General features: G+C 42.1%; 1 protein-coding gene across 2 annotated transcripts in view; it reads left to right on the forward strand.

Annotated features, from left to right (window-relative positions):
- slc12a5a (solute carrier family 12 member 5a) overlaps positions 1–27,975 on the forward strand; it is a 97,268-nt gene that overhangs the window by 48,796 nt on the left and 20,497 nt on the right. For both annotated transcript variants that reach the window (XM_030091170.1, XM_030091171.1), the window contains exons 2-4: positions 3,342–3,442; positions 3,915–4,052; positions 19,158–19,304. In XM_030091170.1, the coding sequence (XP_029947030.1) occupies positions 3,342–3,442; positions 3,915–4,052; positions 19,158–19,304 (386 nt within the window). The remainder of the gene's footprint in view (positions 1–3,341; positions 3,443–3,914; positions 4,053–19,157; positions 19,305–27,975) is intronic.

Consider the following 27,975-nt stretch of genomic DNA (forward strand, 5'->3'; position numbering starts at 1 on the left):
AAAATGTGCCAAAATTGAAGTAACTTACCATATAAATATCTATTTGTCTGCAATCACCGTGTATACTTTATATTTCTTTCTGCAGCTCCTCATCTGTGTTCGTAGATGTTTATCTAATCTCTGCTGTGTACAACAAGACGGGTATTATTTGTCTCAGGCGGTGCGCGGAGCTGGAGCATCCTCACGCAGGCTGTAAAAATGAAAATGAAACAACTTAATAATCCACATAGAAACCCTCTGACGGATGCTACGCAAAGGCTTTTACAGGGCGTCCCTTTTAACAGCTGCGCACATTTTAACCCGGGGGTCAAACTCGGATGAACCCGGAGTGCAGCAGAAGCTTCTGCATTGTGCTGTCAGAGATCGGCCGTTGTGCCTCCTCCTCCTCCTCCTCCTCCTCCTCCTCCTCCTCTCCCTTCACGGGTGCCCATTTCAGCTCTGGCTGCCTCCTCTTTGTCTGCCCGAGCCCGTATCTTGCTACCTGTCACTATTCACTTTCGTCCCATCTATCTGTGTCTCTCCCCATCTTCTCATCTGCGCCCTTATTGTCTTGCTTTTCCATCTCTTTGTGTTAACCGCTCAGCTGCCTTTTTCTCCGCTTTCTCGCCGGGATCCTTTTGTGCCCTCTGGATCTTCATGCTCGGCCCCTTTCCCTGTCGCTCTCCTGTCGGAGTGGCCCCTATTGCGCTGTCTCTCTCGAGCGGAGTGCCGGCTGTTCGCGGTGCCCCGACGTCATGGCACATGGCTGCAGCATCCTTCGCTATAAATAACCTGGTCTCGCAGTCCAAGACAGGACTGGGAGCCAGAGGGAGAGCAATCTGCTGTCTCCTTCAAGAGACGCTCGGAGGGGAAGGTGCAAATGAGACTTACTCTGCGCTAACTTTACACCGAGACCTCAGCTGTACTTAGAGTTTAAAGTGATTCTGAATTGATTCACTTTTTCTGAATAGGAGGGGACGTCTGGTGGGGATGCAGTTCAAGTGCTGAGGCAAATGAAAGGTTAAGTCTCCAGATATAAACTGCACACAGTGTGCTCCTTGAATTCACATGCAGCTCTGGCGGGACGGGTCGCTGGGGTCAGAGCTGTCATAATGAGCACCGGGCATGGTTCGTCACCCTTCTTATCTCTGTGGTGCTTTTGCGGGTCGTCCATTTAAAGTCCCGATGTTAGCCATTAGTCCGCAGCGTCGGTCACTTTCAAAGGTTTGACTGATGACGGCGATGCGTCACAGTGGAGAGACTGATTTATGTTCCTCACTGGGATTCAGTTCTTGATACACATGCACATCTGGTTGTTTGATCTGAACAAAAACAACAAAGGGGGTGAAATTAAGCTTTTTTTTGTGCCTACATTTATTATGTCTCAATTATTTTTGCGTAGAAAAGCACTACAGCATAGTAGCTTGTTTTCTCTTTCTATCTCTGTAAGTGTATCTCCGTAATCACTAAAAGACCATTCATGACTCTACAGTATACACACTTTAAGACTGCTCCATTAATGATTTAATGGTGCTGTTAATGCTTGCTTTTCATTTATGGAACATATTAATCATATCTGATCCTTTGTGTAACGATGACGCATGAATTACGGGACCTTTTCTGAGCTACTTAGCAACAAACCTGCCAGCTTGTATGATTTATCAATTGAGATCATTTTGCTCAAATGAAAATCCTGTTTTTGGTCCTGCAGCTGATGCTGCTTCTAACTCAATGCAGTTTCCTGCAGCAAAAAAAGAACAAAGATAATGGATGCAAAGTTGCATCACAGTCAAAGCCGTGCACCAACAGTGTGGCGAGTCAAGATTGTCATTTTTTCACATTTAATAGTATGAATATTAATAACTTTATTTATAGAGGAGCTTGAAAATACAGTTTGCAAAGAATTCTTTCCAAGAGAAAACAAAACAATCACACAGGTGAAGCAAAAATAAATTCATGGAAGTTCAAATAAACTCACACACTTATTAAAACCAACAAATGACAGGCGTGGGAGAAAAAAAACAAATCAAGTCAGATCAAAGCTTATAAAACCATTAGATCTATAACTACATCATTATTTTTATGATTACATCTGATAAGCACAGGGATGTGCACCAACACGGTTGGTAGATGAGGTAAAGACAGAAAATGCTGCTGATATCACGAGTTGTGAAGTGTGATCTTGTGTCTCAGGTCTACAGAAGTGAAAGATTTACTCAGGATTCAAACCTGTGACAACAAATGTTCACCGTGTCCACAGTGCCAGCATGGTCGTCTCATGTAAATAGACATTTTATGTTTTTATTACCAGCACACAAGGAAATGTGCAAGAGATTAAAAATCAGCCGTAAGGTGCTCAGGAATGATCAAAAGTGAGAATAGAAGCATTGATTTAAAAGAACACCTGGATCTGTAGATGATGGTACAATCACGCATCGATAAATAATTACAAATAAGATCCGGTGTTTCTGAAATATTTTTCAGTGTCCAAAGTCTAGTTAGAAATCAATGAGCTTGTTTTAGAAGAGGACTCCATAAACCTGCCAAATGCTGGCTGATGCCCTTTCACTGCTGTTTGTTTTTAAGGATTTGCCTGTGTTGGAGACCGGCCCTGTATCCGGGCCTGTGAACTCACAGACAGATGCTTCTCGATAGAGTCATGATGCCTTCAGCAAGCTGTCATGTAAATAACATCATGCTGCTTCTCCCGCTCGGTGTTTTCAGGGTGAGAAGGCTGCAGAGGTTTGCACCTTTCTTACTGTTCAACTTAGGACTCGTTCACACTTATAACTTGGTGAAATGTTCCTGTTTGTGTTCCGTACATTCTATTAAGTTTTATTTTCATAACAGCAGTTACAACAGAGTTCACGTCACTGTCAGGTCAAAAGCTAAGAAAGACATTAAAAAAAAGGCATATTTGGTAAAGGTGTGAGACACATATCCTAAACCTCTAGCTCCACTCTCAGAGAGGTAAATAAGCTATAAACCGAGACCATCTTAATTACAAAATGAACCAGTCCACACTATCAGCTTTCTGTAATTCTTGGTAAAGATTGTGTTCCCCCCATGACCAGAAAACTGTGAGCTGGTTCTACAAGAATAGCCAGATAGCTGAAGACTTTGCCTCTTCTGTACTTTTAGAAATTCTCGGAATCCCCACTAAGAAGCACTCAGATTGAAGAGTTTTGCTGAGAAGATATGTCATTTAACATATGATGGTGACTTGTTAAGACCTTTGTATGTTAGGAGAAGTGTTTCTGAAAGCCATGACCATTGCACACACTGTGATTGTACTCTCCACGGCCTGCCTCATTCAGCGCAGTCTGGAACTTAATGAATGCCTGTGTGTATGTTTCTTCCAGGTGACAGTAATCCCAAGGAGAGCAGTCCGTTCATCAACAGCAGTGAAGCTGCCGCAGAGAAGAGCCAGCAATATGAGGACAAGCACATGGCCTTGTTTGCGGTACAACCCAATACTCTGCGCACACACACACACACACACACACACACGCTTGCGCACAATCAGCCATGATGATAAGAAGCAGGATGCACTCATTCCCGCAATTCACTGATTGAATGGGGGCTCTGACATCGATTAATGAGGGTAATTACTATGTGAAGGGCATGTGGGAACCTCAGGTTAATGCAAGCAAATCTCGCTCTTTACGAGAAAAGAACTCCTATAAGGCAGTTTGACTCAGCTCTGCACAAATGTATTTACAGATGAAGTAAAAAAAAAAAAAAAAAAAAAATTGCAGCATTTCATTACGTTATGCTTTTTTTTGTTCCATACTGGTGGAAGTTAGTTGACAGAAGGACAGCGGATTGCCTCAAATGACCACTCACCTCCAGTCGTCTGTGGCAGCAGTCACCAAGTGTTAAACAGTTCACCAGCAACGAAGGAAATGCTGACCGCCGCCTCTCTGTCCCTGCAGGAGGAGATGGACACCAGCCCCATGGTGTCGTCTCTCCTCGGCAGCCTGGCCAACTACTCCAACCTGCCCCAAGGGAGCAAGGAGCACGAGGAGGCCGAGAACAACGAGGCCGAGTCATCGCGCAAGAAACCCGTCAAGGTATTCATTCAGAATCAACAGCATGAAAGAACCAATGAAACATTATAATTATTAAAACTAAAGGGAGGAGGTTGAAGTGCCAGCTTTATACTCAAGCTGCTTTTCTTCACGTTTTTATTAATTTAAATCATTTTCACATAATGTTACATATATTTACAGTTAACATGGTCTCACATCATTTATGATTACATAACATTTTTAAATGATTCACAGTCCTCTTCTTTTCCAAGTTCCTTATTTTAATGTTTCCCACACCTGTTTAAGTTTGCCCTTTTGTACAGCTTTTGTTTTTAAAGGTTTACAATTGACATTTTTTAAGCTCATCTGCCAACCTGCCCCACAAATCCACCCCACACACTGAAATACACATCCGGGGATCTGATGTGTTTCATGTTACACATCACAATCCAGAGATCCAGCTGTTTTTTAAGTTATAATACTCCTTCAATTAGGATTAAATAGATCAATCACTACCAAAGATTTATGCTTGACATAAAATCACACCGCTAGTTCCTCAAAGCACAATTTTCAATTGTTTTTGAATGTGCTCCAGTTTAACACTTGCCAGTCATTGTGTGTTGCTAATATGTTGCTAATATGAATCCCTGGTTCATGTTACTGGGTTGCACCCTACATACCTCTTACTAATGAGTTCCTTCCACTTCCTCACCTGGTGTTTTCTGCTGTTGAGTGTTGAGATGCCGACAGGAATGGTTTGGATTTTGAGGCCCTTTTTTTTCCGCACTTGATGGACAGACATGCAGCTACATTATTAATCCCGTGGGGAAACTGCTTTCGGCCACACGGTGAGATGTGACACAGCACAGTATAAATTCGATCCTGCAAACAGTGAAGGAAGTTATTCCAAATTACTGTGACTGACAGGCTGCTGGAGAGATGACCGATCCGTGTGTTAGCGTTTTTCAACTTCAGCCTTGGCCATGTGAGGTAACGCACATTTCAGACGTTGAGAAGCTGCAGCGGTGACAGGCTGACAGCTTTTTTTTGTGACCTTCGACCCCGCCTGTCTTTCCAGGTGTCCAATTAGCCTGATCCCTCCCCTATATGTAAGATTTTTCGTCATATGTCTCAGCTCCTTTTCTCCCCTACTGGCCTGCTTCACATTGGCTCAGGTAATTCCTGGTTTTTTTTGTTTTTTTTTTTATCCTTGAATCAAATCACTGATGATGACCTCCGAGGTCAGCTCAGGTCCTATATCTGATACTTGTCTTCACTGTAGCTCCAGATGAGTCTAGCAGAAATACAGTGAGACCTCAGAGACAGATGGTTTAACAATACAAACTCATGAGTGCGGCATAAACTGTGTGAAAAATTGCCAAATCTTAAGAGAAAACAGAAACACACACTATAAAATGAGGATCTATAAGTGTAGGACACTGATGAAACAATCATGCAAGGATTCATTTCGACTGGATCGGAGAACGCCACAACCCTGAATCGTATAAAGCGATGTAGAGGATGGACGTATTGAACATCAAGCTAGGAGTGTCATTCGAAACTTAAATTAGCATTCAGGCCGAAGTGACGCTTTGCAGCAGAAACCCTGACAGCATAGCTCAGGAGAATTTCACATTTTGAAGGTCATCCCACTCAATATCAAAATATAACAGTTTGCTTCCGCTGTTTCCCAGCCATGCAAATACATTTGCTTTTATTTGCACAACTCATATATTTGGAGGAGCCTCTCGAACATATTTGCCTCCAACTCATCACAACTCAAATTACTTTTGAGAGCATCTGCAGAAGCTTTCCTCTCTGGAAGCAAATTGTGGGTTTATTAAGATAATCTACAGGCATCAGTGAGGACACTTTTCACTTGAATTTCTTGCTATAAAATAAATTGCACCCGTGAAAAATGGCGAGACCTGCTTACTATCAAGTGGAACAGGGACATTATGTCTGAAAAACAAATGTAATTTAGGTGAGCTAGCTTCAAACTGGTAGTAAAGCTGCTTTCTATTATGTCCTGAGTGTACAAATACAGCCGGTAGCAGCTTTAGGCGACAACAGTGTACACAGGGGAGTTGGGCTTCAGCTCAGCGTGGGATTGGTCGGCGGTGGTGTATTACCCCAGCGGTCCCAGATGCAAGGTGTATTTGTCCAGCTCCCCTCAGTTCAGCTTACGCAGGGAGTCAGCCTAATCTCCCCACTGTCACCCCAACCTCTTCAAGACTTTAATTAGTCTGCACGCTACACCAAGCGGCTGCTTCTCCAATCAGCAGCCCATTCCACAGGCAATCTCTCCATCGCCATGAGAGGCTTTTCATTAAGGCAGCCTGTGGCGTTTTATCGCTCACACAGCGACCCCTTTCCCCCCCTCTCGCTCTCCTCCCGATCACCTTCTCTCTCTATTTCTCACTCCACTCTCCAACTCCTTCATCATCGGCCCCTCGAGTCAGCGAGTGAGGGAGTTGTGACGGAGGCAGCGAGCCAGCTTTCTTTGTCGCAGTGTGAAAACCAAGATTAGAGATTTGGTCCGCGTGTGACAAGAGGCAGAAGACGAGAGGTCACAGGGTTAGGGTGGAAACATCGCAGTTTTTTTTTTCTTTATTGCCAGCCGGTTTTTCCTCTCTAACACCAACCCGTTCAGCTGCGGCGGATTTCACATGAACCATATCGTTCATCAGGACATCTTTCAAAGCAGCCGAAACAAATCTGTCAAGTTATCAGCGGATCAGACCACCATTTGCATGGGAAATTATTCAGCTAAGCAATAAAATATCCAATCATGATGATTGCAGCACTTGACTGGTTTAATACAAAAGAAGTTAAAGTAACATTGCTCTAATCTGCTGATTCTCAAAGTGCGGCGCAGGCCTCTTTCAGGGCCAGCTGATAGCTCAATGTGGCCACAGAAACAGGAGAAATCTGCGTCACATACAGCACGATTGTTTCTGTTCATTTTTTGTGATCAATCAATATTTCAAGACAACAAGCGCAGATTAAACGTTCCATTGCTTTATTAAATCACACTATTTTACTACTGGATATTCTGCAGATGAAATGGAGACTAATTTAAATTCTAGTCGTGCAGATGATGAGTGAAGACCTATTTATTGCCTGTGGATGTCAAACAATCTTAAATGTAATCAGTATTTGGAAATCCAATGCTCAGCACTATTTCACATGAGGCAACCAGTGTGGCAGTTATTTATCCAATTCTTTCTTTTTGTGCATCTTCCCAGTTTGTTCTCCTGCTTGTATAAATAAAGACAGACAGGTTTAAAAAAAAAAAAAAAAAAAAAAATTAAAATTTAAAAAGGGACCGGATTCCAGATTAAAAATCACAGCAAAAGTTTATTTTAGACAGTTCACAAAAAGAAAACAAGAAATAAAGGGCTTGTCTCTGTAGGAAAAATAAATAAGTGAAACAATAAAATTATGCATATGCTGTATATACAGGAATACTCGCCAAACAACCAATCTGTAAGTTAAGCCTGAATTCACACACAAATGCCCACCTGCCTTTTCCATAATACGTTATTCAGTGCAACTTCTCTGCTCTTAATTCTTCCACTTCCAGACATTTAAATTAAACTAGATTTTAATCTTTGAGATAATTGTTCACAGTGGTGTAAAGTATTAAATCAAGAGGCTTCCTGGCTACATTCATGGTTCAGAGTATTTTTTATATAGATCGATGATCTTGTTTAATTGATGCATTTATCCTGCATTTCTATGCCGCATTCATACTTGTTTGTAAAGAGAATGCATAAGACTTCTTCTTTTTCCACTCTCAATGTTAATATGTTGGAGGACAAGTTCCCCTCTGGGTTACATTGTTCTCTTCAACATATACCGTACTCCTTCAATGCAGTTATTAAGCTATTCAACAGAATCCTAAGCAGCTTAAGTGGTGCAAAACAGCAGCAATGCCATTTTATCATCGTCTGTTACCACAAAATGGAACTTAAAAAGAAAATAAACTCAAAGTAAAATAAAGAACATAATACTCTGAATTCCAAACACCAGCATCTTTACAAACTATATTTTGTGTTTCGATGTTCAAGTGGTGATTGATGGTCAAGTTAATGTATCCTTATTTACACTGTTGGGTTGCCTCCGATTGTCCGTCAGCCCATCTTCTGTCCCTTCTGTTTTGTCGCGGAGCTGTGAAGCTGATCCCAGCTAACTGTGAGTGAAAGCAGGGCATCGCTGGGCATCACAAGGCGCTCACACTCACATTCTTGGGCAGGTAATCTCACAGGCATTGTTTTATACTGTAGGATGAAACCTGCAGACTCTAAACAGAAAGGCCTAGCCCACATTTGAAGTTTTAACAAGTTTAGATTGCCCAAATTGTACTTTTGTTGTGCCTTATAACAAGTTTCTCCATCAGTAGCACTTTAACATCCATCTCCTTCCTTCTTATGAATTTTAGAGTAAAATCTCACGCACTCTTGTTACAGCAAAGCCCTCTGGCATCTGCTGCTGTTATCTACTGATTTAAAGGACAGACGGGAACAAACGAAGAGGCCTTTACTGGAAGTCACTTCTGCATTGAGAAAAAGCCAAATTGGCAAATGTGACCTTTAATTTTCACCATTTGTTTCATAGTATAAACCAAATGATGAATGAAACCCTCTCAGCTCTCAGAGGGTCAATTCGGTAAAGAAATTTCCCCTCTGGAAACTAATAAGGGATGAATGAATGATAAGCCTTTGATCCTTATAGTTCAGGAATCAAGTCAGACACAAACAGTTTTCATGATTTTTAGAGACAAGAAAACTTTAAGTTGGATTAATCACATGCATTTTCCCACCACGGTATCCCATAACAGCGTTTTACGGTCTGTTCCTCAGAGACAAAACGGACAAATTAGTTCATTGTTCTCTTCTATCAACAAAATAAAACATATTATACCTAATGGATGTCTTTACTTATTAAAGTAATTTGCTGGGTGATTGGGCTTGCCACGAACTACAGTAACATTTGTCCACTTGCGCTCTATTTCTGGTTTTTATGGCCTGCTGTTCCTCATCATAAACATTGTTCCTCCTCCGGGTGTTTTATGATCCCTGCTCTGTCCTCACCCTCTCTCCCCCTCGCGCTCACCCACCCTCTCATTAGAGCGGCGTATCTGATCAGTTTTCCTATCAGATCAGTATTCCTAACAGCAGCCCCCTGAAGGATGTATCCTGATTAATGTCAATTCACATTATTTGTTACAGCAGCATACACGTGTTCGCAGCAGAGCTAAATAGAAATTTCTCAGCTCACGCATTGTTAGCTAATATACCCGGCTAGCAGGCTCCATGGAGGCCTTTTTCAGCTGCACTGATTATTCACTCTTTTTCATTTATATGTGTTGCTTCATCGAGTCAAAAACTAAATCAATACTTTGTATAACAGTAAATGGCAAAGTCATTCCTCATATGTGAGTCTGATGTCCCACAACTGAAATATTCAGTGAAACAGCTGATTGTTTCTTTGTTCAAAATGTCTGTTAAAAGCAACAATTTATAGATTTGTTGTGTTTTGCTAAAGTTAGCAGCCAACCAGTTTCCCATCAGTCCGTTCATCCGCTCAGAGGTGGCTGTGGATCAGTTGTAGAGTGGGTCATCTTCCCAGAGTTGGGTGGAATTATTGATCAGATCGGGTTGCTCAGGATGGTGTGTGACCAGACCACCTTGCATGGGTGTTTTTTGATGGTGAGAGGAAAGTGGAATCTCAAGTAATAGCACACCTAAACTGCATGCACCGTTACTCTCAAAATCGTTTCTCAAGATCAGTTAGGTTTTTTTTTTTTCTGTCAATCATCTTGTAGATCAATCAGATAGTTTAAAACTTAACACATTGCTCAAGTACAAGAAGAGAAGATAGATGGATATCAGCTCGGTGATTTGACGCTGTTCAGTTTAACACTGAGGCCACTTGTTTGGTAGTTTTACTAATGAGCACATCCTCGACACACCTGTCCTCATTTCCCTGGTGTTCCTGTTGACCCAGATTATTACAAAACAGGAGAGTCAGTGTTGCCACCTTATTGCACGTGCATTAGTGGGCAGGGAGTTTTTTTTCTTTTAATTTTCAGGCCTTGGATCCAAACAGACGTTTCACAACCGGTGGTCCCAGATGAGGCTTTTGTGGAGTCTCTTAACCTAGAATATTCTAGCAACACATGTAGGTGCTATTTTGAGGTGGTGAGCTTTCAGCACCACAGAGGACATTTACAGATAACCGAACACGCCTGGCCAGTTGACCGCAGAGTGACTGGTTGATCCACAGCCGGTCGGGGAAGGCTGATGTTCGCTGGCCTCTCCTCTTGCTGTCTCTTTAATAATTCAGCACACCTGAGCAGAAACACATTTGCCCTATCAGCTCCTGTTTGGTTAGCAGAGCGTGGAGATGGCGTTACAAGCTCCCTGTCTGCCTCCCTCTCTGTTGTTAGCCCCCCCCACCCCCACCATTCCCCCCACCCTGCCTTCTCTCAACCTCCCTGCTCCACTTCACGCCTCTGTCTCCACCAGTAATGAAAGTAATGAAACATAAGTGTGGCTCCCTCTCCTCTCCTACTCCCTTTTCTCTCTCTCTCTCTCTCTCTCTCTCTCTTTCCCAAAATCAGATATTGAAACCAGCCACATGTGTGACATACATTGCAGTGTGTTGCTTTGATGTATTATGAAATGTCTGAATTAATCATTGTATGCAGTGATGCCACTGATGGGCTGTCGGAAATAGAAACATCAGACACTTTCACAGTCTTGCTTTTAGGGATGAGGTCTGGCAGTAACATGAGTACATTTCTATACGCAGGCCTATAAAACAGGAGCAGCCTCTACAAGGAGTTAATAAAAAATTCAGACATGCAGCACACACTGGCCGTCCTGCTCATGAGCATAAGGAGTTCCTGTTAGACATGATCTGAAATGCGATGCTGGTTTTGTCAGCCTAAGCAGGTTGGCAGGTTGTTCCAGACCCCGAGGCTCAGGATGGATCCTTTTCTCCCTCCTCCAAGTCTACTTAGATGCAGTGTGTAGTGTATGTCTCCCTCTACTTCTCCAGCCCCTTTTCTCTTTAATTTCCTTTTCCTTGAGGCTTTCCAAAGATCTGGGGCTGCTTTTAGTCTCCCCTCCCCTTTCATGCCACACTTCCCCAGACCTGAGCGAGAGAGTTGCCGGCCTCAGCAGTTCAGTCTTGAAATGACACCTCATGCACAATGTAGGAAAACAGAGACAAGACAATGACCAGAGTCTATGTGTCGCTTCCAGAAAGCTTCTCAGTAAAATGTCTTTAAAAAAAATGTCAGTAAACAAAAACAAAAAAGAAAAGAAAAAAACTGCGAAAGCTCAATCAGAGAGACCGCTGGCACAGTTGACACCCCCACAGTGCAAACAACAATACCTTGTGAAACGGTGCCTAGTGTGTATTCTCTAATTGTCCACTTTAAGGGAGTGAGGTTGGGGATGCAATCTGTACTCATCCCCTTTAGGGTGCTGAGACTTTCTTTGTGCGGTTTGCATGTTCTTCCTGTGTGAAACTGTTCCTCTGACAGTGGAAAAACATTGATTTGAGGTTGATTGGTGGTTGTGAAGTGTTAATATCAGCATTTATGATGCCTCTCTGTTTTTGATATATTGGACTGAACCTGCTTCAGCTGTTTTAGTGGATGGATGGAAGGATGTATCATCCCTCACCAGAGTGCAGTCTTACTCATTGTAATGCTTAATTAAAAATGTCTCTGCCTTTGTAGATGCTAAAGCTATTTAAGACCTCATATAATGAGATTTTATCTGGTGTCTTTGTTCGTTTATGGCTCTTTCTGTGCCGAATGATTGACAAAAACAACATTTTTTGGAGTATTTTCACATCAAATTGCCTATTTTCCTCTTGTAAATCAGTGTCAAATGTCTGATGACTCATCCTGCACTAGAGGGGGTGAACTGATTATGCAGAGTGTTTCCACTGCACCACCAGCATATCATCGGATATTCACTTTTCACTCAGACAGATGCAATCATATGAAAATCTAAGTCAAAGATGCAGTTTAAACTTAAGGATGTACAGGCACAGGTTGCTGTCACTCCTCTACTCTGACCCACCGTGTCCCTGATAACCCACACCTGGGAGGGCACAATGTCCATCAGCCATAGCGTTAAATGATTCTCACGGTGCCACCACCTGAAGATTGTGGAGTTGTTTGTATATGCTTGACCAGAGACGTCGCTCAGTTCAGCAGCCCTCCTCCTTACCTTCCCCACGCTGTCCGGCTCCCCTCGGCTTGACATGCGGTCTAGTCATTGCAGATGCATCTATTTGAAGTGGCCACAAAGAGTTCCAGAGGGGGTCTCAGGCCATCAATCACAGATTCATGTTTCACAGGAGTCAAGTGGGACCGTTAGTGTCTCTGTTGGGAAACCACACACAGCACACAGCCTCGCTTAGAAGAGGTAATTGCTTCAGAGGCCAAGTCAAAGAAAGCCTCTCCTTCACTTCCAGAGCAGCAAATGTCATTACTGTGATAACCTGCAGATGCAAATTTTGTGTTTGGACAATTCAACTCTCTCTGAATCTGCGTGTGATTTTCAGAAACAGAGCTTATGAGCAGTACATCCTCGGAGTTCGTGTGTTTAAAAAGAAAAACTGCACCATTGCTTCACAACTCAGACGATTTTGCTTTTGCAAGCCAAAAAAACACACATGTAGTGGTTATTTACTGCTTCAGCGGGCTTCAAAGCTCGCGACTTTATCAGAATGGAGAGCTGGTGATGGATGCAGAGCTGGAGGGATAGAAAGAGAGAGGGAAAAGGTGAGCAGCTAGTGGTAAGAGTGGGGCAGCAGGAGGCCGCAAATCTAAAGTGGGCGCTGCAGCTGATGTATTGAAAGGTCCTGTTGTGTGTTTAAGACACCTGAGCCACGCATCCGACGGGCCAACTGCAGCTCCCAGGGGGCCGGTGGGCAGCTGTGTCTTCCTGGTTCAGCGGTGCCACGCTGGCCTACCTGTGGCTCCGCAGCAGCGAAGGTCCCCCTTTGCTCATGGTGGCTCGCTCTCCAGGGAAATCATCACACCGCTGGCTGGCGGCCCGTTAAACAGCCACAATCCGTGTGTGTTTTGTGCATGTGTGTGCAGCATGTGTGTCTGTCAGCGGAGGCGCTGGCCGGGACTGTGTTCCCCATTCAACAAATGGAGCAATGAATCACCAATTGAATGGAAATATAAAAACTGAACATTCAACAAATGTCCAACCTTTAAAACCCTGATAGGGTCATTGATTCAACGCGTATAAAAGTGATTCATTTGTTCCTTGCTACTGTTCAGTATAAACTCATTACTGACATTCATTTACCATTTACCAAGCCTCCATAGTTTTTGTATCATGTTCGGGTTCTGAGACGCATTTTAAAGCCTCTCAGTATCTATTATCCGCATCGTCGATCTTACCTAACAAACAGGACTTGCAGCAGAAAAGCCTGTTTTTTTCTTTTGTAGAATCTGGATTATAATGTATGACTCCGCTGTTTGAGAGCTACCAGAGAAGCTCTCACAGCGAGCCTTCAGAGAAGTCCCCTGTCTGATTGTGTTCCTCCATTGTGTTGGGGTACAGGCGGAGAAAATGACATTTTGCTGTCTACAGAATGCGTGTGTGTGTGTGTGTGTGTGTGTGTGTGTGTGTGTGTGTGTGTGTGTGTGTGTGTGTGTGTGTGTGTGTGTGTGTGTGTGTGATTTTGTTATCCTCTTCTGCCGTGCTGTGAGGTACGAGCACCTTTTATGTTGTTGTAATACTGAATCATATTTACACACCTTTTTGGACAGATTAGTATAATCTGCATTATTTTCAACCACTCTGCTCTCAACCTACCTTCTACTAATCTACAGATGTGTATAAAAACCATTACAGGATAAAAATAGTGCACATGCTTTTTCAGTGCTGTTTAAGCTTTTTCGACAAACCATTCTGCTGAAGATATTATCTCCATTTTTTTTCAATCCCACTATCTAACCCATGTCTGCCATTTGAATTTACAAAGCCTTATCTGCGCTTGATAAAAATCAACATTCAAGGAGGACGGTTTAATGGCTGCAGCTATTTCTCAGACAACTCTTTTTTAATACTGCACAGGAAATTTTATCACAGTGAGACAAGCTATGAAATATAAAGTATGCTTATAAATTCACTTCTCAATTTCAATTCAGAAGACTCAAAGTATGGTGATGTCTTTACATTGAGAATACTTCAGTTTGATTCTGGGTGTTGACCTTTCTGTGTGGGGTTTTCTCAGATTTCTCCAGTTTCCTCAAGACTGCTGTTCGGTCATTGTGTGACTCTAATTTGCCCGTAGGTGTGTGCGATTGTGTATCTTACCTGTCCACAATGCACCTCTCCTTTTCCCCAATGTTAGATGAGATTGGCTGCAACCTCCCATGACCTTGACTTGTATGAAGTGGTCATAGAAGATTGCAGGAAGTGTAAGCCGGAACAAAGTCACTGCAGCTTTGGTAAATCCTTTATCGTCCACCTTGAAAGGATTCACAAAGCTTCACCCTCGTGAAGGTGTTTTTGTCTGCTGTCATACTGGACTCTATGTAAATGCACACAGGTTCGCCTTTAATAACTTACCTGTTATTACAAACTGACCTCAGCCCCACTATGTGCAGCGCCAGCAGTTTTGGCTCTCACAACAAAGTGCTGATGGTGGTGGTACCTTTCAGCTTTCAACACCAGACTGTTAATGTATATTACACAACATGTCCCTGAAGGGGCTGCCAGTGGAAACTCAAGTCCTTTTAATTACGGCGTTTGCTTCTGGGTGGAAAAGAGAAGTGGAAAGGAGAACTGAACTCTCACTTTAATCTTTTCAGTATGCATATTTTCTTATGAATGAAATACTATAGGATAAAATCAACACAACACATCATGCCGAAATGTCACAAAAAGCTGATTTTTCTTCCAGATCTCTTTGTCTGTAGATGCAAAAAAAAAAAAAAAAAAAAAAAAACACTGACTTCTACCTATCTTCCTCTTTACCTTTTGACACTCTTGTATAATCTGCATTCATCCGTTTATGTACCACAACTCAGCGTTCTGGACCTACTTTCCATCCCCCCATGCTTGGTTTTGGACTGTTGGATGAAACCAGAGCACCTTCGAATACCCCCTCTCCTCAGGGGGAACATGCAAATTCACAGAAAGACCCCCTCTCCCCCCCCCACCCAAACCCATGCTCAATCACTCTAGCCTTGTTTTTCTCCAGTATTATTTGTCTAGCCTCGAGGGACTGCAGTTTATTTAGACATGTATTACTTTTGCAGCTTTAAAAATCAATTAATCTTCATGATTTTCACAAGATTAAAGTCCACATTTGCAATGACTAAGCCTTTATTTTTGTCAAACTTCCTCATTTTTGACAGAAGATGTTTCTGACTGTTGGCGGTACCACAGACGTCTCCTCTGGGATAGTAAAGTCAACCGGCACCCTGAGAAACAGTTTTCTTTCTGGTTATCAGTTAATGGGCTCTTACGCAATTCGATTAAATAAATATTGCTAAGATCCTCGGTTTGCAGATGAGGGAGTATCCTCTGTGGCTCTTGCTGAAGGGCACAGCCGCAGTGAGTTACAGTCTGATTTACATAGCGGCGACAGCAAACTGCGGATCATTATCACGTCGTGGGGGATGTGACAGAGATGAACGAGGATTGTTCTCAGCTGCTCCCTCGAGCAACCTGTGGAGGCCAAGATGTGGATCTTTGATTAAAGCGCAGCGAGGGTGAAGGTTGAGAGATCCCCTGCTGTGAGGATTGAGTCGTAGGATCGGTGTAGTCGTCGGTTACATTCGAGTTTCAGTGAAGACAAGCGGTACGCATACAGAGGGAAAATGTGACAAGTGTATTGTAGCAGCGTTTAAATAGATCTGTCACTCAAAAAAAAAAAAAAAATCTAATGAATAATGCAAGTAAGTTTGGATCCTGCAGCAGTAAATAATAGAACATATCCATTTTAGTTCCATAAAGTTTTCTCTTGACTGCTATAAAATATGAAGAAAAAAGAAAATTCTTTGAATTGATTCCTTAAAATGTTGATAGTGGATAAAAAATTGCTTTGTTCTTTTAGTTATTGTTTTCCAATATAATGACATGAATAGGTTTATGATTAAAATCAATGGAATAATGAATAGAATAAGAACATTCAATAAGTTATTTTGTGTTGGATCAAGAGGATTCTGTATGAGAAATGATTGTTTCCTTTAGAATAAATAAACTTTCAAACTTGGTCATTTTGATAAATGGGACTGGGTGTCAGACTGATTTGAAAAGTAAAGATGAGTCATTCCTCACAGAGTGAGACAGCAGCTCTTCAACTCTCCAGGCTAGAGTGACAGGCCGGGTGGATGGATGGAGGATGGATGAAAATTACTTACACTACTTTGTTCTTTCAGTCACATTAATCCATTCACACACTCACACATATTAGAGCTGCCACGCAGGTGATACTGTACCTTACTCACGTGGACAGGAAGAGAAAGGAATCTGAACGCCGTCCTCTGACTGGAGGCTGTCTAGATATTCATGTCATGAAATGATATGTCTGGACAGAACAATCTGCTGCCACATGAAGTTACAGGCTATATTCGGGCCTTTCCAAGAGAAAATTAAAAAAAAGCATCCTTGATAATTACAGCGCTGAGTGTGATGGCTCCCTTGTTCTTCTGTTTATTCAAAGGAAATTAGAAGCTGATTATATTTGTGAGACCTGTTTGGACTTGCTCTGCCTCTGTTTCTCTCTGCAGCTTTTTTGCTTTCTCCTCTCAAACAGTAAATTATTAATGCCGGAAAGCGAGCCTCTCCAAACAAATGGCATACTGTAGCATGACACACTGTGTTATTCATTCGATGTCAGCCACTTGTCAGGGTGATTTGATTAAAAGTCTGTTTTATGAATGCAACATCTGCTGTCACTTTGCAGTGCAGGTCCTCTTTGTTTCGTCCTCCTCCTGTTGTGTCCGTCCTTTTACGGCAAATTTAATTAACCGCTGCTTAAAGAAACAAATTAAGAGTCCATGACTGATGACCAAGAGCCATTTAAAATTTCTCTAAAGTGCAACCGTCATTTAAACATGCACTTTGGAACGAGTGTAAATAATCTAATTTGTATTCACTGTTGATATGATATTAAGGAACATACTGGTGGAAAGAATCACTGAAATAGTGGAGCTTCACATAGTTTTTTTCACATTTGTATTAGAGATGGTTGTGCTTATTTAGCAGAAGAATAACTGTAAATGAAACGAAGATATACCGCTAAGTTTACTTTATGTTTTGTCTGGCTGTTTCTAAAAAACCTAAAATGAGAAAGAAAATGGGAGGAAGTAAGAGTACATGAACATGCAAACTTCACATCAAAAGGCCAAAATGTGCCCACAGACATTCTTGTTGTGAATGTACAAGAAAATAATGCACCAGATACCAAAGTCACATCTCTGAGTTTGTGTTCTTCAGCAGCAGATTGGTGGTGTAGTATATTAGTATATATCATATTAGATGGATTTTTGTTTTCTGTCTGTGGAATCCTCCTTTCCAATAACATATTCTTTTGATAAAAGCCTCAGCTAATCTGTCCCTTTCCTCCAGCTGTCCGAGTGTTTCGGATGGCAGCGGCAGAGACAGTTTGCCCATGAGTTGTCTGCGACGACATGGCGTGACTTTAACATCCGCTCCCTCGCCTGGTGAAATGGGTCACGGCTGGATCTTGGCATAATTACCCTTCATTGACCAAGCTGTCCTTGAGCAGGAAATGAATATTTCTCCATTATGTACAGGGTCAACTGATGTGTCCTTCAGATGTAATGCATGCCATCATGATAGTGCATGCCCACACACACACACACATTCATGCAGTGTACAAAAACAAACACAGACACACATGCGCATTCATTTCAAGAACATCCCGAAGCCTTCAGGAAGAGAAACCTCCTATTAATCAAGTACTGCAAAACATATTCTCACTTTTCAAGTGCCAGTAATTGCCTTCAGTAGAAGGGCCTTGGAACTGATTGTGGTGCTATATGAGGACGTCGTCTCTTTGTCCACTGATCCACAGCAGGGACAGCACTGCAGCTAAACCAAGTGGAACAAATCCAAGACAAAAACCGGAGTTCGGAAAGAAATACAATAATCTTCCATCCGTCCATCCACCGAGCAGATTGGTCCCATGGCAGCCTCCTGATCTCAGGGTTTTACTTTATTTTCTGGGCTAAAAGGAGCTATTTTTGAGGTCATCGGAGAGTTCACAGACTGCAGTGTGGGAAAGGAGAAGGAAAAGACTCACAATTGGTGAGCTTCTCTTTCAGGCTGTTCAAATGTGATTTTACACTTCAAACAAATAATAAATATTTACATGTTTAAATGAGATGGGGGTCACAGGGTCACTTCAGCATAATGGAAAAAGCTCACTATTTCTCTGAATGTTTCATTTGGTTTCATTTATTTTATAATAAAACACAACTTTAAGTGCATTTTCCTAGTAAAACTGTTTATTTTTGTTAAAAATGACAGAAACTGAAACCAAAAAGCAGATTTTTCAAAACCTCACTTGGGCCATTTTTCTTTTTTGCCTTAGAAAACATAAGATCTATGTGCTCTTTCTATAATATGAAACTAATTTCAAGTCCACTTAAACACCTTAATGTGCATGAACTACATCAAACAACGGTAGCTTAACTAACATTATATCAATAAGCAAAAATAGTTCAGATGGTGCTCTATAATCAGCTGTCACTGCTAATATTCACTCATTCTATAATAATCTTTAGGAATGTGTCAAATCTTTCACGTAGACGTCTGTTTAGTGAATACCTGCATCATTCGCATTCTCCTGTTGTTTTAGTTTTTCGTTCCTCTATAGAATAAAGCTGCAACACACCAAACAGTCTCAAATCACTGCTCTGCCCAGCATGCACCACTGCTTATTGTCTTCAACTAATTGACTCGTCCCCCAAGATGGAGCCGGACTCATTCAGTGAATGCTACGAAACTGAGGAGAAAAGCAGCATTCACCCTCTGCCAGTCCAAATGAATGAGTGAATGGTGGGATATAAATACTCAGGTGTTTTCCTGTTTATCACAGTAAAGTGTGTTTCCCTTCCAGGCTCCCCAGCTCGGCACTCTGATGGGCGTCTACCTGCCGTGCATCCAGAACATCTTTGGCGTGATCCTCTTCCTCAGGATGACCTGGCTGGTGGGAATCGGAGGAGTAATCGGGACTTTCGTCATCGTCTTCATGTGCTGTGCCACGGTCAGTGCTTTTGTTGCTCGCTGCCTGCTTTTGTTCGATTTTGTTTTTATCCCGAAAATGATAATTTCACACATTTTATTAGTCGTAGCCTCAAAGGAGGGGATGAAGCTGTTGTTCAGAATCTTTCAACCACATCAGCCTCTTCAGTTTGTGCTTAAGAAGAGTTACCAGTGTTGTAATCAGACTTTGGTAGTTTGATCTCATCAAATAATTTCCGTGATTGCCCACTTGAGACTTAATGTTTTAAAGTGGTCACATTCGGATAGTTTCATCCAAATAGAACAGAAAAAGTAGTTTTTTTTCTTGAGATAGCAGGGTTTTTATTTTATTTTTATTTTATTTCTTTTTTTTTTTTTTGATGGGGACCTCCTTAAAGCATCCAAGTTGCATTTCCAGTTTTAAATTTGATGTATTGATAAAATTTAACACAAAAACAATTTAATAAAACTCCACTTTAAATATAATACCTGAGGCTGACATCTTATATTTCAGCTCAGGGTCCACATGCAGCCCCACTGGTCCTCAGTTAGCCAGATCAGAGTAAAAATAGTATCATAATGTAAAAACATCTACAACACCAACAAAGATTCTCTCAGTTTTATTGCAAACAACTCTTTGTCCACCCTGGAAACATTCAGATCTGTTGCAGTTTCTACAAAGTGATGAGAAGAAATTTTTGAAGAACCTAGAATATAATCTGAAATCCTTTCTGCCGCAGTGTTTGTCTATAGAGTCATGGGGGGGAAATGCCTGTTGCTTCATACATAGGACACAGGATTTCTGCAAGCTTTAGCTCACATTCAAATGCGAGGCTTCATCGGTAACAAGGTTTACTGCTGCATCACTGATGTCTCCAATAACAGCTTTGCTACCATGTACCGTTCACTTCCACATCTCAGAGTTGTGATATGTCATCTATTCTTACTGAAATAAAGCAATTTTTAGTGAAAAAATTAAGAATTTTTTTTGTTGTGCTTGGTGATCCTGTTATGTACGATGTATTCATGCCTTTAATGTGATAAATATTGCTAATTTCATTGAAAACATCTCTAATTTTGAAAATATAATTGGATGTTCAACTAGGAATACTATTTGACTTTTAGTTGAACAATGGCTAAAGGAAATGTATTCACATTCTTTTAACTCTCAGTGAGCGCCAATGTCGCAGCTTTCCTTAGATTTTTTTCAAAGACATTGATTTGATGTGTTTTGTCTTCTCCTCTGGTGCAGTAGTTTTAATCGCTATGGAGGTCATTAAAGCTCATGATCAGATTGATTTAGCAGAGAAGGGATAGGTAGATCAGCGGGATATGTATACCCCCTTAAAGCCCCATCGAATTTCATGTTGCTTTCAATGTCATAATACATTTGCGCTCTGTACACACTCACTGGGGCAGATGCCATGTTATTGTACAGTATTCATCACTGTTGGTGTATAGATTTTAAATTTTAATGTTATTCTAATCTTGTTCCAATTCTCTATCAGATTGTGCTGCATGAATAATTGAAATAAGGATTTATTTTATTTATTTATTTATTTATTTATTTATTTGGTTTTTCGTTCAGCCCATTATTGGAGCATATTGTTGCCGTGACAACACTCACATGACATTGGCCTTCACAGGTACATGACGTAAAGCTATTTGAGTGGCCAAACCAGGTTTCCATTGATGTTTTGCAGATAAAAGGAAGCTGTGCCACTGTTTCAGAGCGGCGGTCGTGTTTTTACAAACGTCGCACATTCGATCTGTGAAAAAGGACAAAATAGATTGTTACACACTGTGAAGTTCCTTGGTTTCCATTAATGTCAGCACCATGGCGTTGTAGTCATGTGTCAGATTGACTTTGGACTGACACCCCATTGTGGTCTTGAGACTCGGATTACAGCAGACACCGTCCCACAGGATCGAACTGATTGTGTTTGACTTGTTTGTTACGTTCGATTGTCGGGAAACGTATACCGTAGCTCCTCGCCGAATCCTCAACATCCTGTCTATTCCCCGTGAGAGGGTTCGACTTACTTCACAGAGCGCCAGGAAACAATGCGAATGCATTCCGTTTGAATTCCAGTGGACAGGGCTCACACACGCTTTTCCTTTTTTTTCCACTCCACATTACGGTTTAATTTGGCTGTCAGCGTCGTGTCGCTTCTGTCTGTTTTGCACCGTGCGTCGTGGCAGAAGAGTATGTTGGTCTGCATGTTTGTGCAACCTAGATTCTCCTCCAGCACAGGGTGTATTTATAGAACAACCCCCTCAAATCCCAACCATAGCAAAGTTGCCTGCACAGACACACTGCTTCCCAATCAAGCTCCTCTATGACAGTGCAGAGACGGTATCCCTTCTATATCTCTGTTTTATACAGAGTGCTGCATGATATTTTGGAGCTAAAATAACATAGAAATGTTATTGCATATTTAGTAAGAATATCGCAATTGCGATGCATATGAAAAGCAGGATAGTAGCTATTAGATTATCTGTTCAGCAATTGGGTTTATTCTGTTGCTGTCTTAAAAAGTAGCTGCGGCTTTATTAAATTTAATTGGCACATTTGTTTCCTGAAGGATTTTCTGAAGCTCCTCTAAAATGGTTCTCAGTGCTGCGCTAAAAATAGTGGGGGAAAAGATCAAAGCTGGTTCAGCCTCAGTTTGACAGATAACCATGCGAACACACACAAATACTAAAATTTCCTCTGCTCCATTTCCTACGCCTGCCCACACATCAACATTAACATTTCCCTACATGCATTTAGCTGCGGACGCTCAAACTTCCAAAGATGCATTTTCTGTCCGTCCTTTCTCTCACCATTCATCTTGCGTCTCTCTCTCTCTCACACACACACACACAGACACACACTCATTTCTTATCAGCCACACCGAGCTCATTGCAGAGCCCTGGGGCGATAAGCATGAGCGTGAACGGTGTGTGAGAAACCCCCACCTCTCTCCTCCAGAGCTCCTTACATAACACATAACCACCCAGACCTCCGGGGGTTGCCAGAAACACACCAGAGAAGTGTGTGTGTGTGTATGTGTGTGTGTGTACATATATGTGCTCAGTAATCCCCACCTGAGTCAAAACCCCAGGACCTGAAGTGCAAAGGCATAAGCCCGTGCTGTTGAGTTGGATAATGTACACCGTGACCCCATGTTTTATTCACGTGATGGGATATCACTGACAGCGCACTTTTCATTAGATGCTCAATCACAGCTGCGCACATCAGCACCGCTGGAGCTCCCGCACCGTTCCTTTTACCGTCACGCAACATTCTGACAGCGCATTAACAAGCCGCCGCCGTCTGAAACGTTGGGGCAAATCATTACTGTATGAAGAATGTGCCTCCGTGTGGAACAGCGCTGACACGTTAAGTCATTAACCATGAAATCACACACACAACCAATCGCTTTAAGAGTCAGTGTGCTATTGCAGGCAGTTTTCGCTCCAAGCGGGGTGCATTCGCACACGTGCTGTCTGTGGGCATTTTCATCCCGGATAATGAATGTGGGACTGTCACCTGGATAAAACGAGGTTTAATATTCTAAATGGGAAGTCATCTGCTGTTTGGCCCTCCTCATTACTGCCAGGTCTTGAATCCAGAATGCTGCGAGGGGAAGGGTGGCCTGCCCTCCGTCATGACTCATTTAAATACTAAGAATGCATTTCTCCCTTCGTCTCTTTCAATTTTTCCTCTCATCTCTTTTGCTTCCTCAATTTCTTCAAGCCTTTTATCATTTTACTTTCTCATCGTTTCCTCTCTCCCCCCTCTTTTGTTTCCTCCACTGCTCTCTCTCTCTCTCCCTCTCTCTCTCTCTCTCTCTCTCTTTCTGCACCTACCAACCAATTTTCGTCCTGCTTTGCCACCTCTCTTCTTCTGCCTCTCTCACACAGATCACCCTCTCACTTTCTTTCCCTGATGTCATTCTGAAAATCACCTCCGTCTCCTTCATCTGACACGTTTGCCTTTCACGGTATATTATCCACAGGGATTCCAAGTGATAAACAGCACCCTGAAAATAGACTTTTACTGTACCATTGTATGAGAATTGATGAAGTTGTGTGAGACAGAACTATTCTACGTTTGTGTAATGAAGCATGCTAATGAAGCACGCTCTCAGGGCAGCGCAAAAGCCCCATTCCTGTCAAAACCAATTTCTGCTCAACTCCGAGGTCGACTAAAGGCCAAATCCGAGTTTGTCTGCAGCTTTGGGAAGAAAACAGACCGAAAATGTCCTTTGCAGTCAGCGTTAGAGAGTGTATCAGGCAGTAGATGTGTTGTTAAAACGAAAATGAGCTTTTTCTCTAAATGCGCTCCTCGGGCTCATCTTTAATCACAATGGCTTGGCAATTATTTAAGCCTTACTGCCACACGGGCTTCCTTCAAAGGCAAACAGCTCCTGTGTATGATATGCGAGCTGTGTGCTGTTGTACCTCATGTGGCTGAGACAGATGGAGGGTCAGCAAAATGTGACGTTTGTCTGCTGGCATGCTCAGAGGCCAAAAGGGGCTACGGACATATGTGAGCGTGGAAGCACTGGCTCCTGCCCCGATGGAGGAAGACAGAAAGCCGCTGCGGCGAACGCAAACTCTCAAACCGTCATAGTTTTAGGCTACCCGCATCGCTTGAAAGTGGGACGATAAAACAGGCCACAGGCTCTGGGTCAGTGGGAAAAAAAAAAAAGAGTTTGCACATCCTGCCTGCTACAGCAGAACGCCGGAGCTTTCTGTATCAGTCCTCCAGTCAGCCCTGGTGCAAAGTCGAGGCCGTCGGAAAAGACAATCTACCTCCTTGGATGTGAATTGACCAAACAGGACCAAAATTAGGCATTGAATACTTAAAAAAAATAAATGAATCAATACGGGAATTAAGTTATTCCGTTTCCCATATAGGGATTGTACAATATCTCACTGTCTCCCTGAGAGATGAGAGATATTTCCAGAGCCCTTGGCTCCGGCCATTGCAGGTTGAAATGAAAGACAGTTTAATACATTTTTTACATGCTGTGTTGTGGTGAGATGATTTGATTTGCAGAAAAAAAACTAAGTGAGCACTTCAGAGATTGTTTGAAACTTTGCAGGACGGTCAGATCAACAGTGACAGCCGCTGATCGATGGCATTCGTTATAGTTCCTGCTATCTGGTCTGCAGTGACACCCGGGGAGGTCGTGTGAATAAAAAAGTAGGACAGTGCTGGAAAGTTTCAGGTAGAATGACTGATAGGGATAAAAAAAAATACACAGACACACACACTCATGCGGGGTCAGAGTCATCTATTAGCCAAGTGACAATTGTAGGTCTCTGATCGAAATACAGAGACAGGTGGGCCATTGGGATTTAACTGGAAAATGGAGAAACATCCTCATTCTGACTGGAGATAAAGTGACGACACCTGAGAGCTGCAGGTTATTACTCTGTCCGGGGATTCTTGATTCACTTACTGGCTGTCCTTTAAATGCAGTTAAATCCTTAAAAAAATAGACCCAGCAGCACTAAGTGTTTATTTAACCCAATCACTCATCAGTTTCAGCTCCTCACATCTGTCAGCATCTCTGCTCTCGCGGCGCACGATGCACTAAAGAGCGATAACAGATTTGTCACCCTCAGATTTTCAGTCTTAATTTCAAAACAGTGAGCGCCTCGATTTCACACAGAGGTAGAGCAGAGTTCTCATTTCCTGCCAACGACTGCTTCTGTTGCCAGGCGAAGCCACAACTGTCTCTATCCTGCTCGGTTTATCAGCCGGAGCTGTCTCGATTAGCTCATTACGGTTGGCTACCTGACTGCTTTTTGCTCGTGAAAAGATTTCAAAGATGCAAGAAGATGGTTGCATAAACGATACACAAGCAAGCCTGAACCTGCTTGGAAAATGTCAGCATCCTCACCACCGACTGCACAGTGCAGGCGACGCTTTAAATAAATGGAGCGACTTTGTTATTGTCCTGCAGGTAGAGGTAATGAGCCCCGGTGACATATAAAATAGAAGAGAAAATGTAAAGTCAGGGCTTTGTCCTATTTTAAAACATCGTTGATTGTGCATTTCTGCAAAAGCAACAGAAACTATTGCGGGTAATCTTGGATGTGTTCCTGCTAAAATTAGTAGGTTCTGATACATGAAATCGACAGTGCGTCATCGGTTTTCATGCTTTGGTCTATTTGGATTCTAAACTCAGATTTATAATGTTGTTTTCCGGCGAAATGTGTTTAAAGGCAAAGACATATCTATTTGTAGTGCTCTCTGTGTCTTCCACATGAGTGAGTTGCTGTTTTATTTTTTTTTTTGTGTGTGTGTGTGTACTTGGCGTGGTGATGCAGGGATCAGGTACCCGGCTGACTCCTTCTGCACGGCTGCAGCCCACATCAGATAAAACACTTAAACAATTACTGTCTTATCTGCTGTGGTGGGAGAAGAGCTTGTGGCCTCATTACGACCAGATTAGAGCGAGGAACAGAGCCCCGCTCACTCCTCGCTGCAATCGTCAGTCTACCGGGCCCTCAGGTGACACTAACCACATTAGAGTCTTCACAACGGCGCACGCAGTGATCAGAGGACATTACCAGCACGCCGTTCTGTGACGGGATGTCAACACACTCTCTCCAGCCCAAGCTTAAATATGTTTTTTCTGTATTTCTTTTTAGATTTAGACTTTTAATAGCTCCTCAATGCGGTCATTCTGAATGTACGTTTGTCTTCACTGTAATCTACAGTCTTTCTTAAAAGTACTTAGGGGGCTCCATGACACCAAGAGTAGGAGTCACTGATGCAACGTCTGTATGAAAGCATTAAATATCATCATAATTGCAATATTGAGTCAGCACACGCGTATTGTCAGATAATGCATGATAAAATAGGAAAATGAAGTGATTGGAGCTGTGTGGTCGTATTAATAGAAAGGTATAAAAAGCAGAATAATGAGAGCTGTTAGGAGAGAGCTGCAGTGATTTCTACCGGCCCGCTCTGACATCTCCTCGTGCGTCTTTCGGTCTCTGCCCCTCTCTTTCATGTGCAGACAATGTTAAAAAAAAAAAAAAAAAAAAACTCTGAAATTCAACCATGGCATTTGAAAGAAAAAAATTAAATCTTAATGCTGCCTTTGTACTGTCAAACACACCATTGCTTTCTTTCTCTCCTTTACTCACACTTGCTGTTTCTCACTTTGTCATTTTTTATTTGGCCGGCCCATTCTCTCTCTCTCTCTCTCTCCCTCTCTCTGCATGCATGCATCCCTCCCTCTCCTCCTCTGCAGGGCAGTGAGTGCCGCCCGTGTTGCCGACCACTGTGAGCGCCACTCTTGCGTGCTCTTCCATTTCTTACGGTGTTTGTTCTCAGAGTTCCATTCGAGTTGTCATGGGATGTCTGAATGCGCTCTGACAGCTGCTGACGACCCCCGCGGCGTTATTATTTATCTAATCAACGCGCGGGCAGCCTCAGCATTAGGCAGTGCTGTAAAACGTCCTCATCCCCACATAAACCTCTACATCACTGCGATCTGTCGCACAACAAAAGCTCTGTGCGTTTATGAGGAACATATATAGCTTCCCTCTAAAAGTAGAGCTTTAAATAAGAACAGGCAGCATTTCTGTATTGATGGTGCATGGTTTTTCTCCACGCTCGTGGATCGAGAAAAAGTAGTTTCAGTCAGTGCGTCTTTTTTTTTTTTACACTCCAGATAAAAATATCTCATTACCAACCAATGGATTTGCAGACAATTTTCCACTGATCCCTTAAGGTTGTAACCTAATGACTGCAGTAATTCTCCATCTTTCCCTCCTGCACCTCTGTGACTCTCACACTTGTGGTATTTTGTGAAATGTCATAGCTGTTGGATACACTGCCGTTACACCGGTCGTGCTCTCACTATCAACTGTAACAGCTCTGGAAATATCTAAACGCTTTCTACAGTTTTTTTTTCCGAGTGCTGATAAATTTCACAGTGTTAAAGGGCTACTTTAGCTAAATCTACTCCAGCTATGGTTACCTATTTATACACCAGTAGAGTTCACTGCATTGCATTGCCCACTTAGTCTTGAGAGACTGTTTTATTGATATTTTAAGTTTTTCTTTCTCTCAAAAACAACTTGACAGAATTTCTTTGTAATTGCCACAGTGTGGACTTCAAGAAAAATCAATTAGATTTTAATAACAAGTGACAAAGGTAACACTTACTATGGCCCCACATATTATCCAACAAAGTATTTATTAAGGAAGCCCTCAAAGGAATTTCTAAAATTGTGGCTAGAATGTACAGACCTTCCAAGATAGTAAAAAAAAAAAAATCCTGAAGCCATTATAATTTTTGGAATCAGAGGTGTTTTATATCAATGTTTATCAAAAGCAGAAACTTTGATGATTTTACTAAAGTCATACATTTTTTCATAATGCACAGTAACCCACAGGGTTTGCCAGTAGGACTGCAAACATAATGACCAAATCATCCAGTCATGGGTCAGTCATTATCAGTATGATATGAACATTGGAGACACTTAAAAAAAAAGAAACAGTGGTTTTTGTCTTGCTCTCATCACTTAGTTCCCCAACAGCAGCGTTTAGGAAGCAAGGTCATGTATAGATTTTATTCTTTTAAGTTCTTTTTTTCTTGATTTAAGTGATACTGACTTCTGTCTGTGATCAACAAGTATGAATTACTTTGCCATGTCAATTATTTACTTTTTTTAAA

This window comes from Salarias fasciatus, chromosome 5 (genome assembly GCF_902148845.1).
Source record: "Salarias fasciatus chromosome 5, fSalaFa1.1, whole genome shotgun sequence".
NCBI lineage: Eukaryota > Metazoa > Chordata > Actinopteri > Blenniiformes > Blenniidae > Salarias > Salarias fasciatus.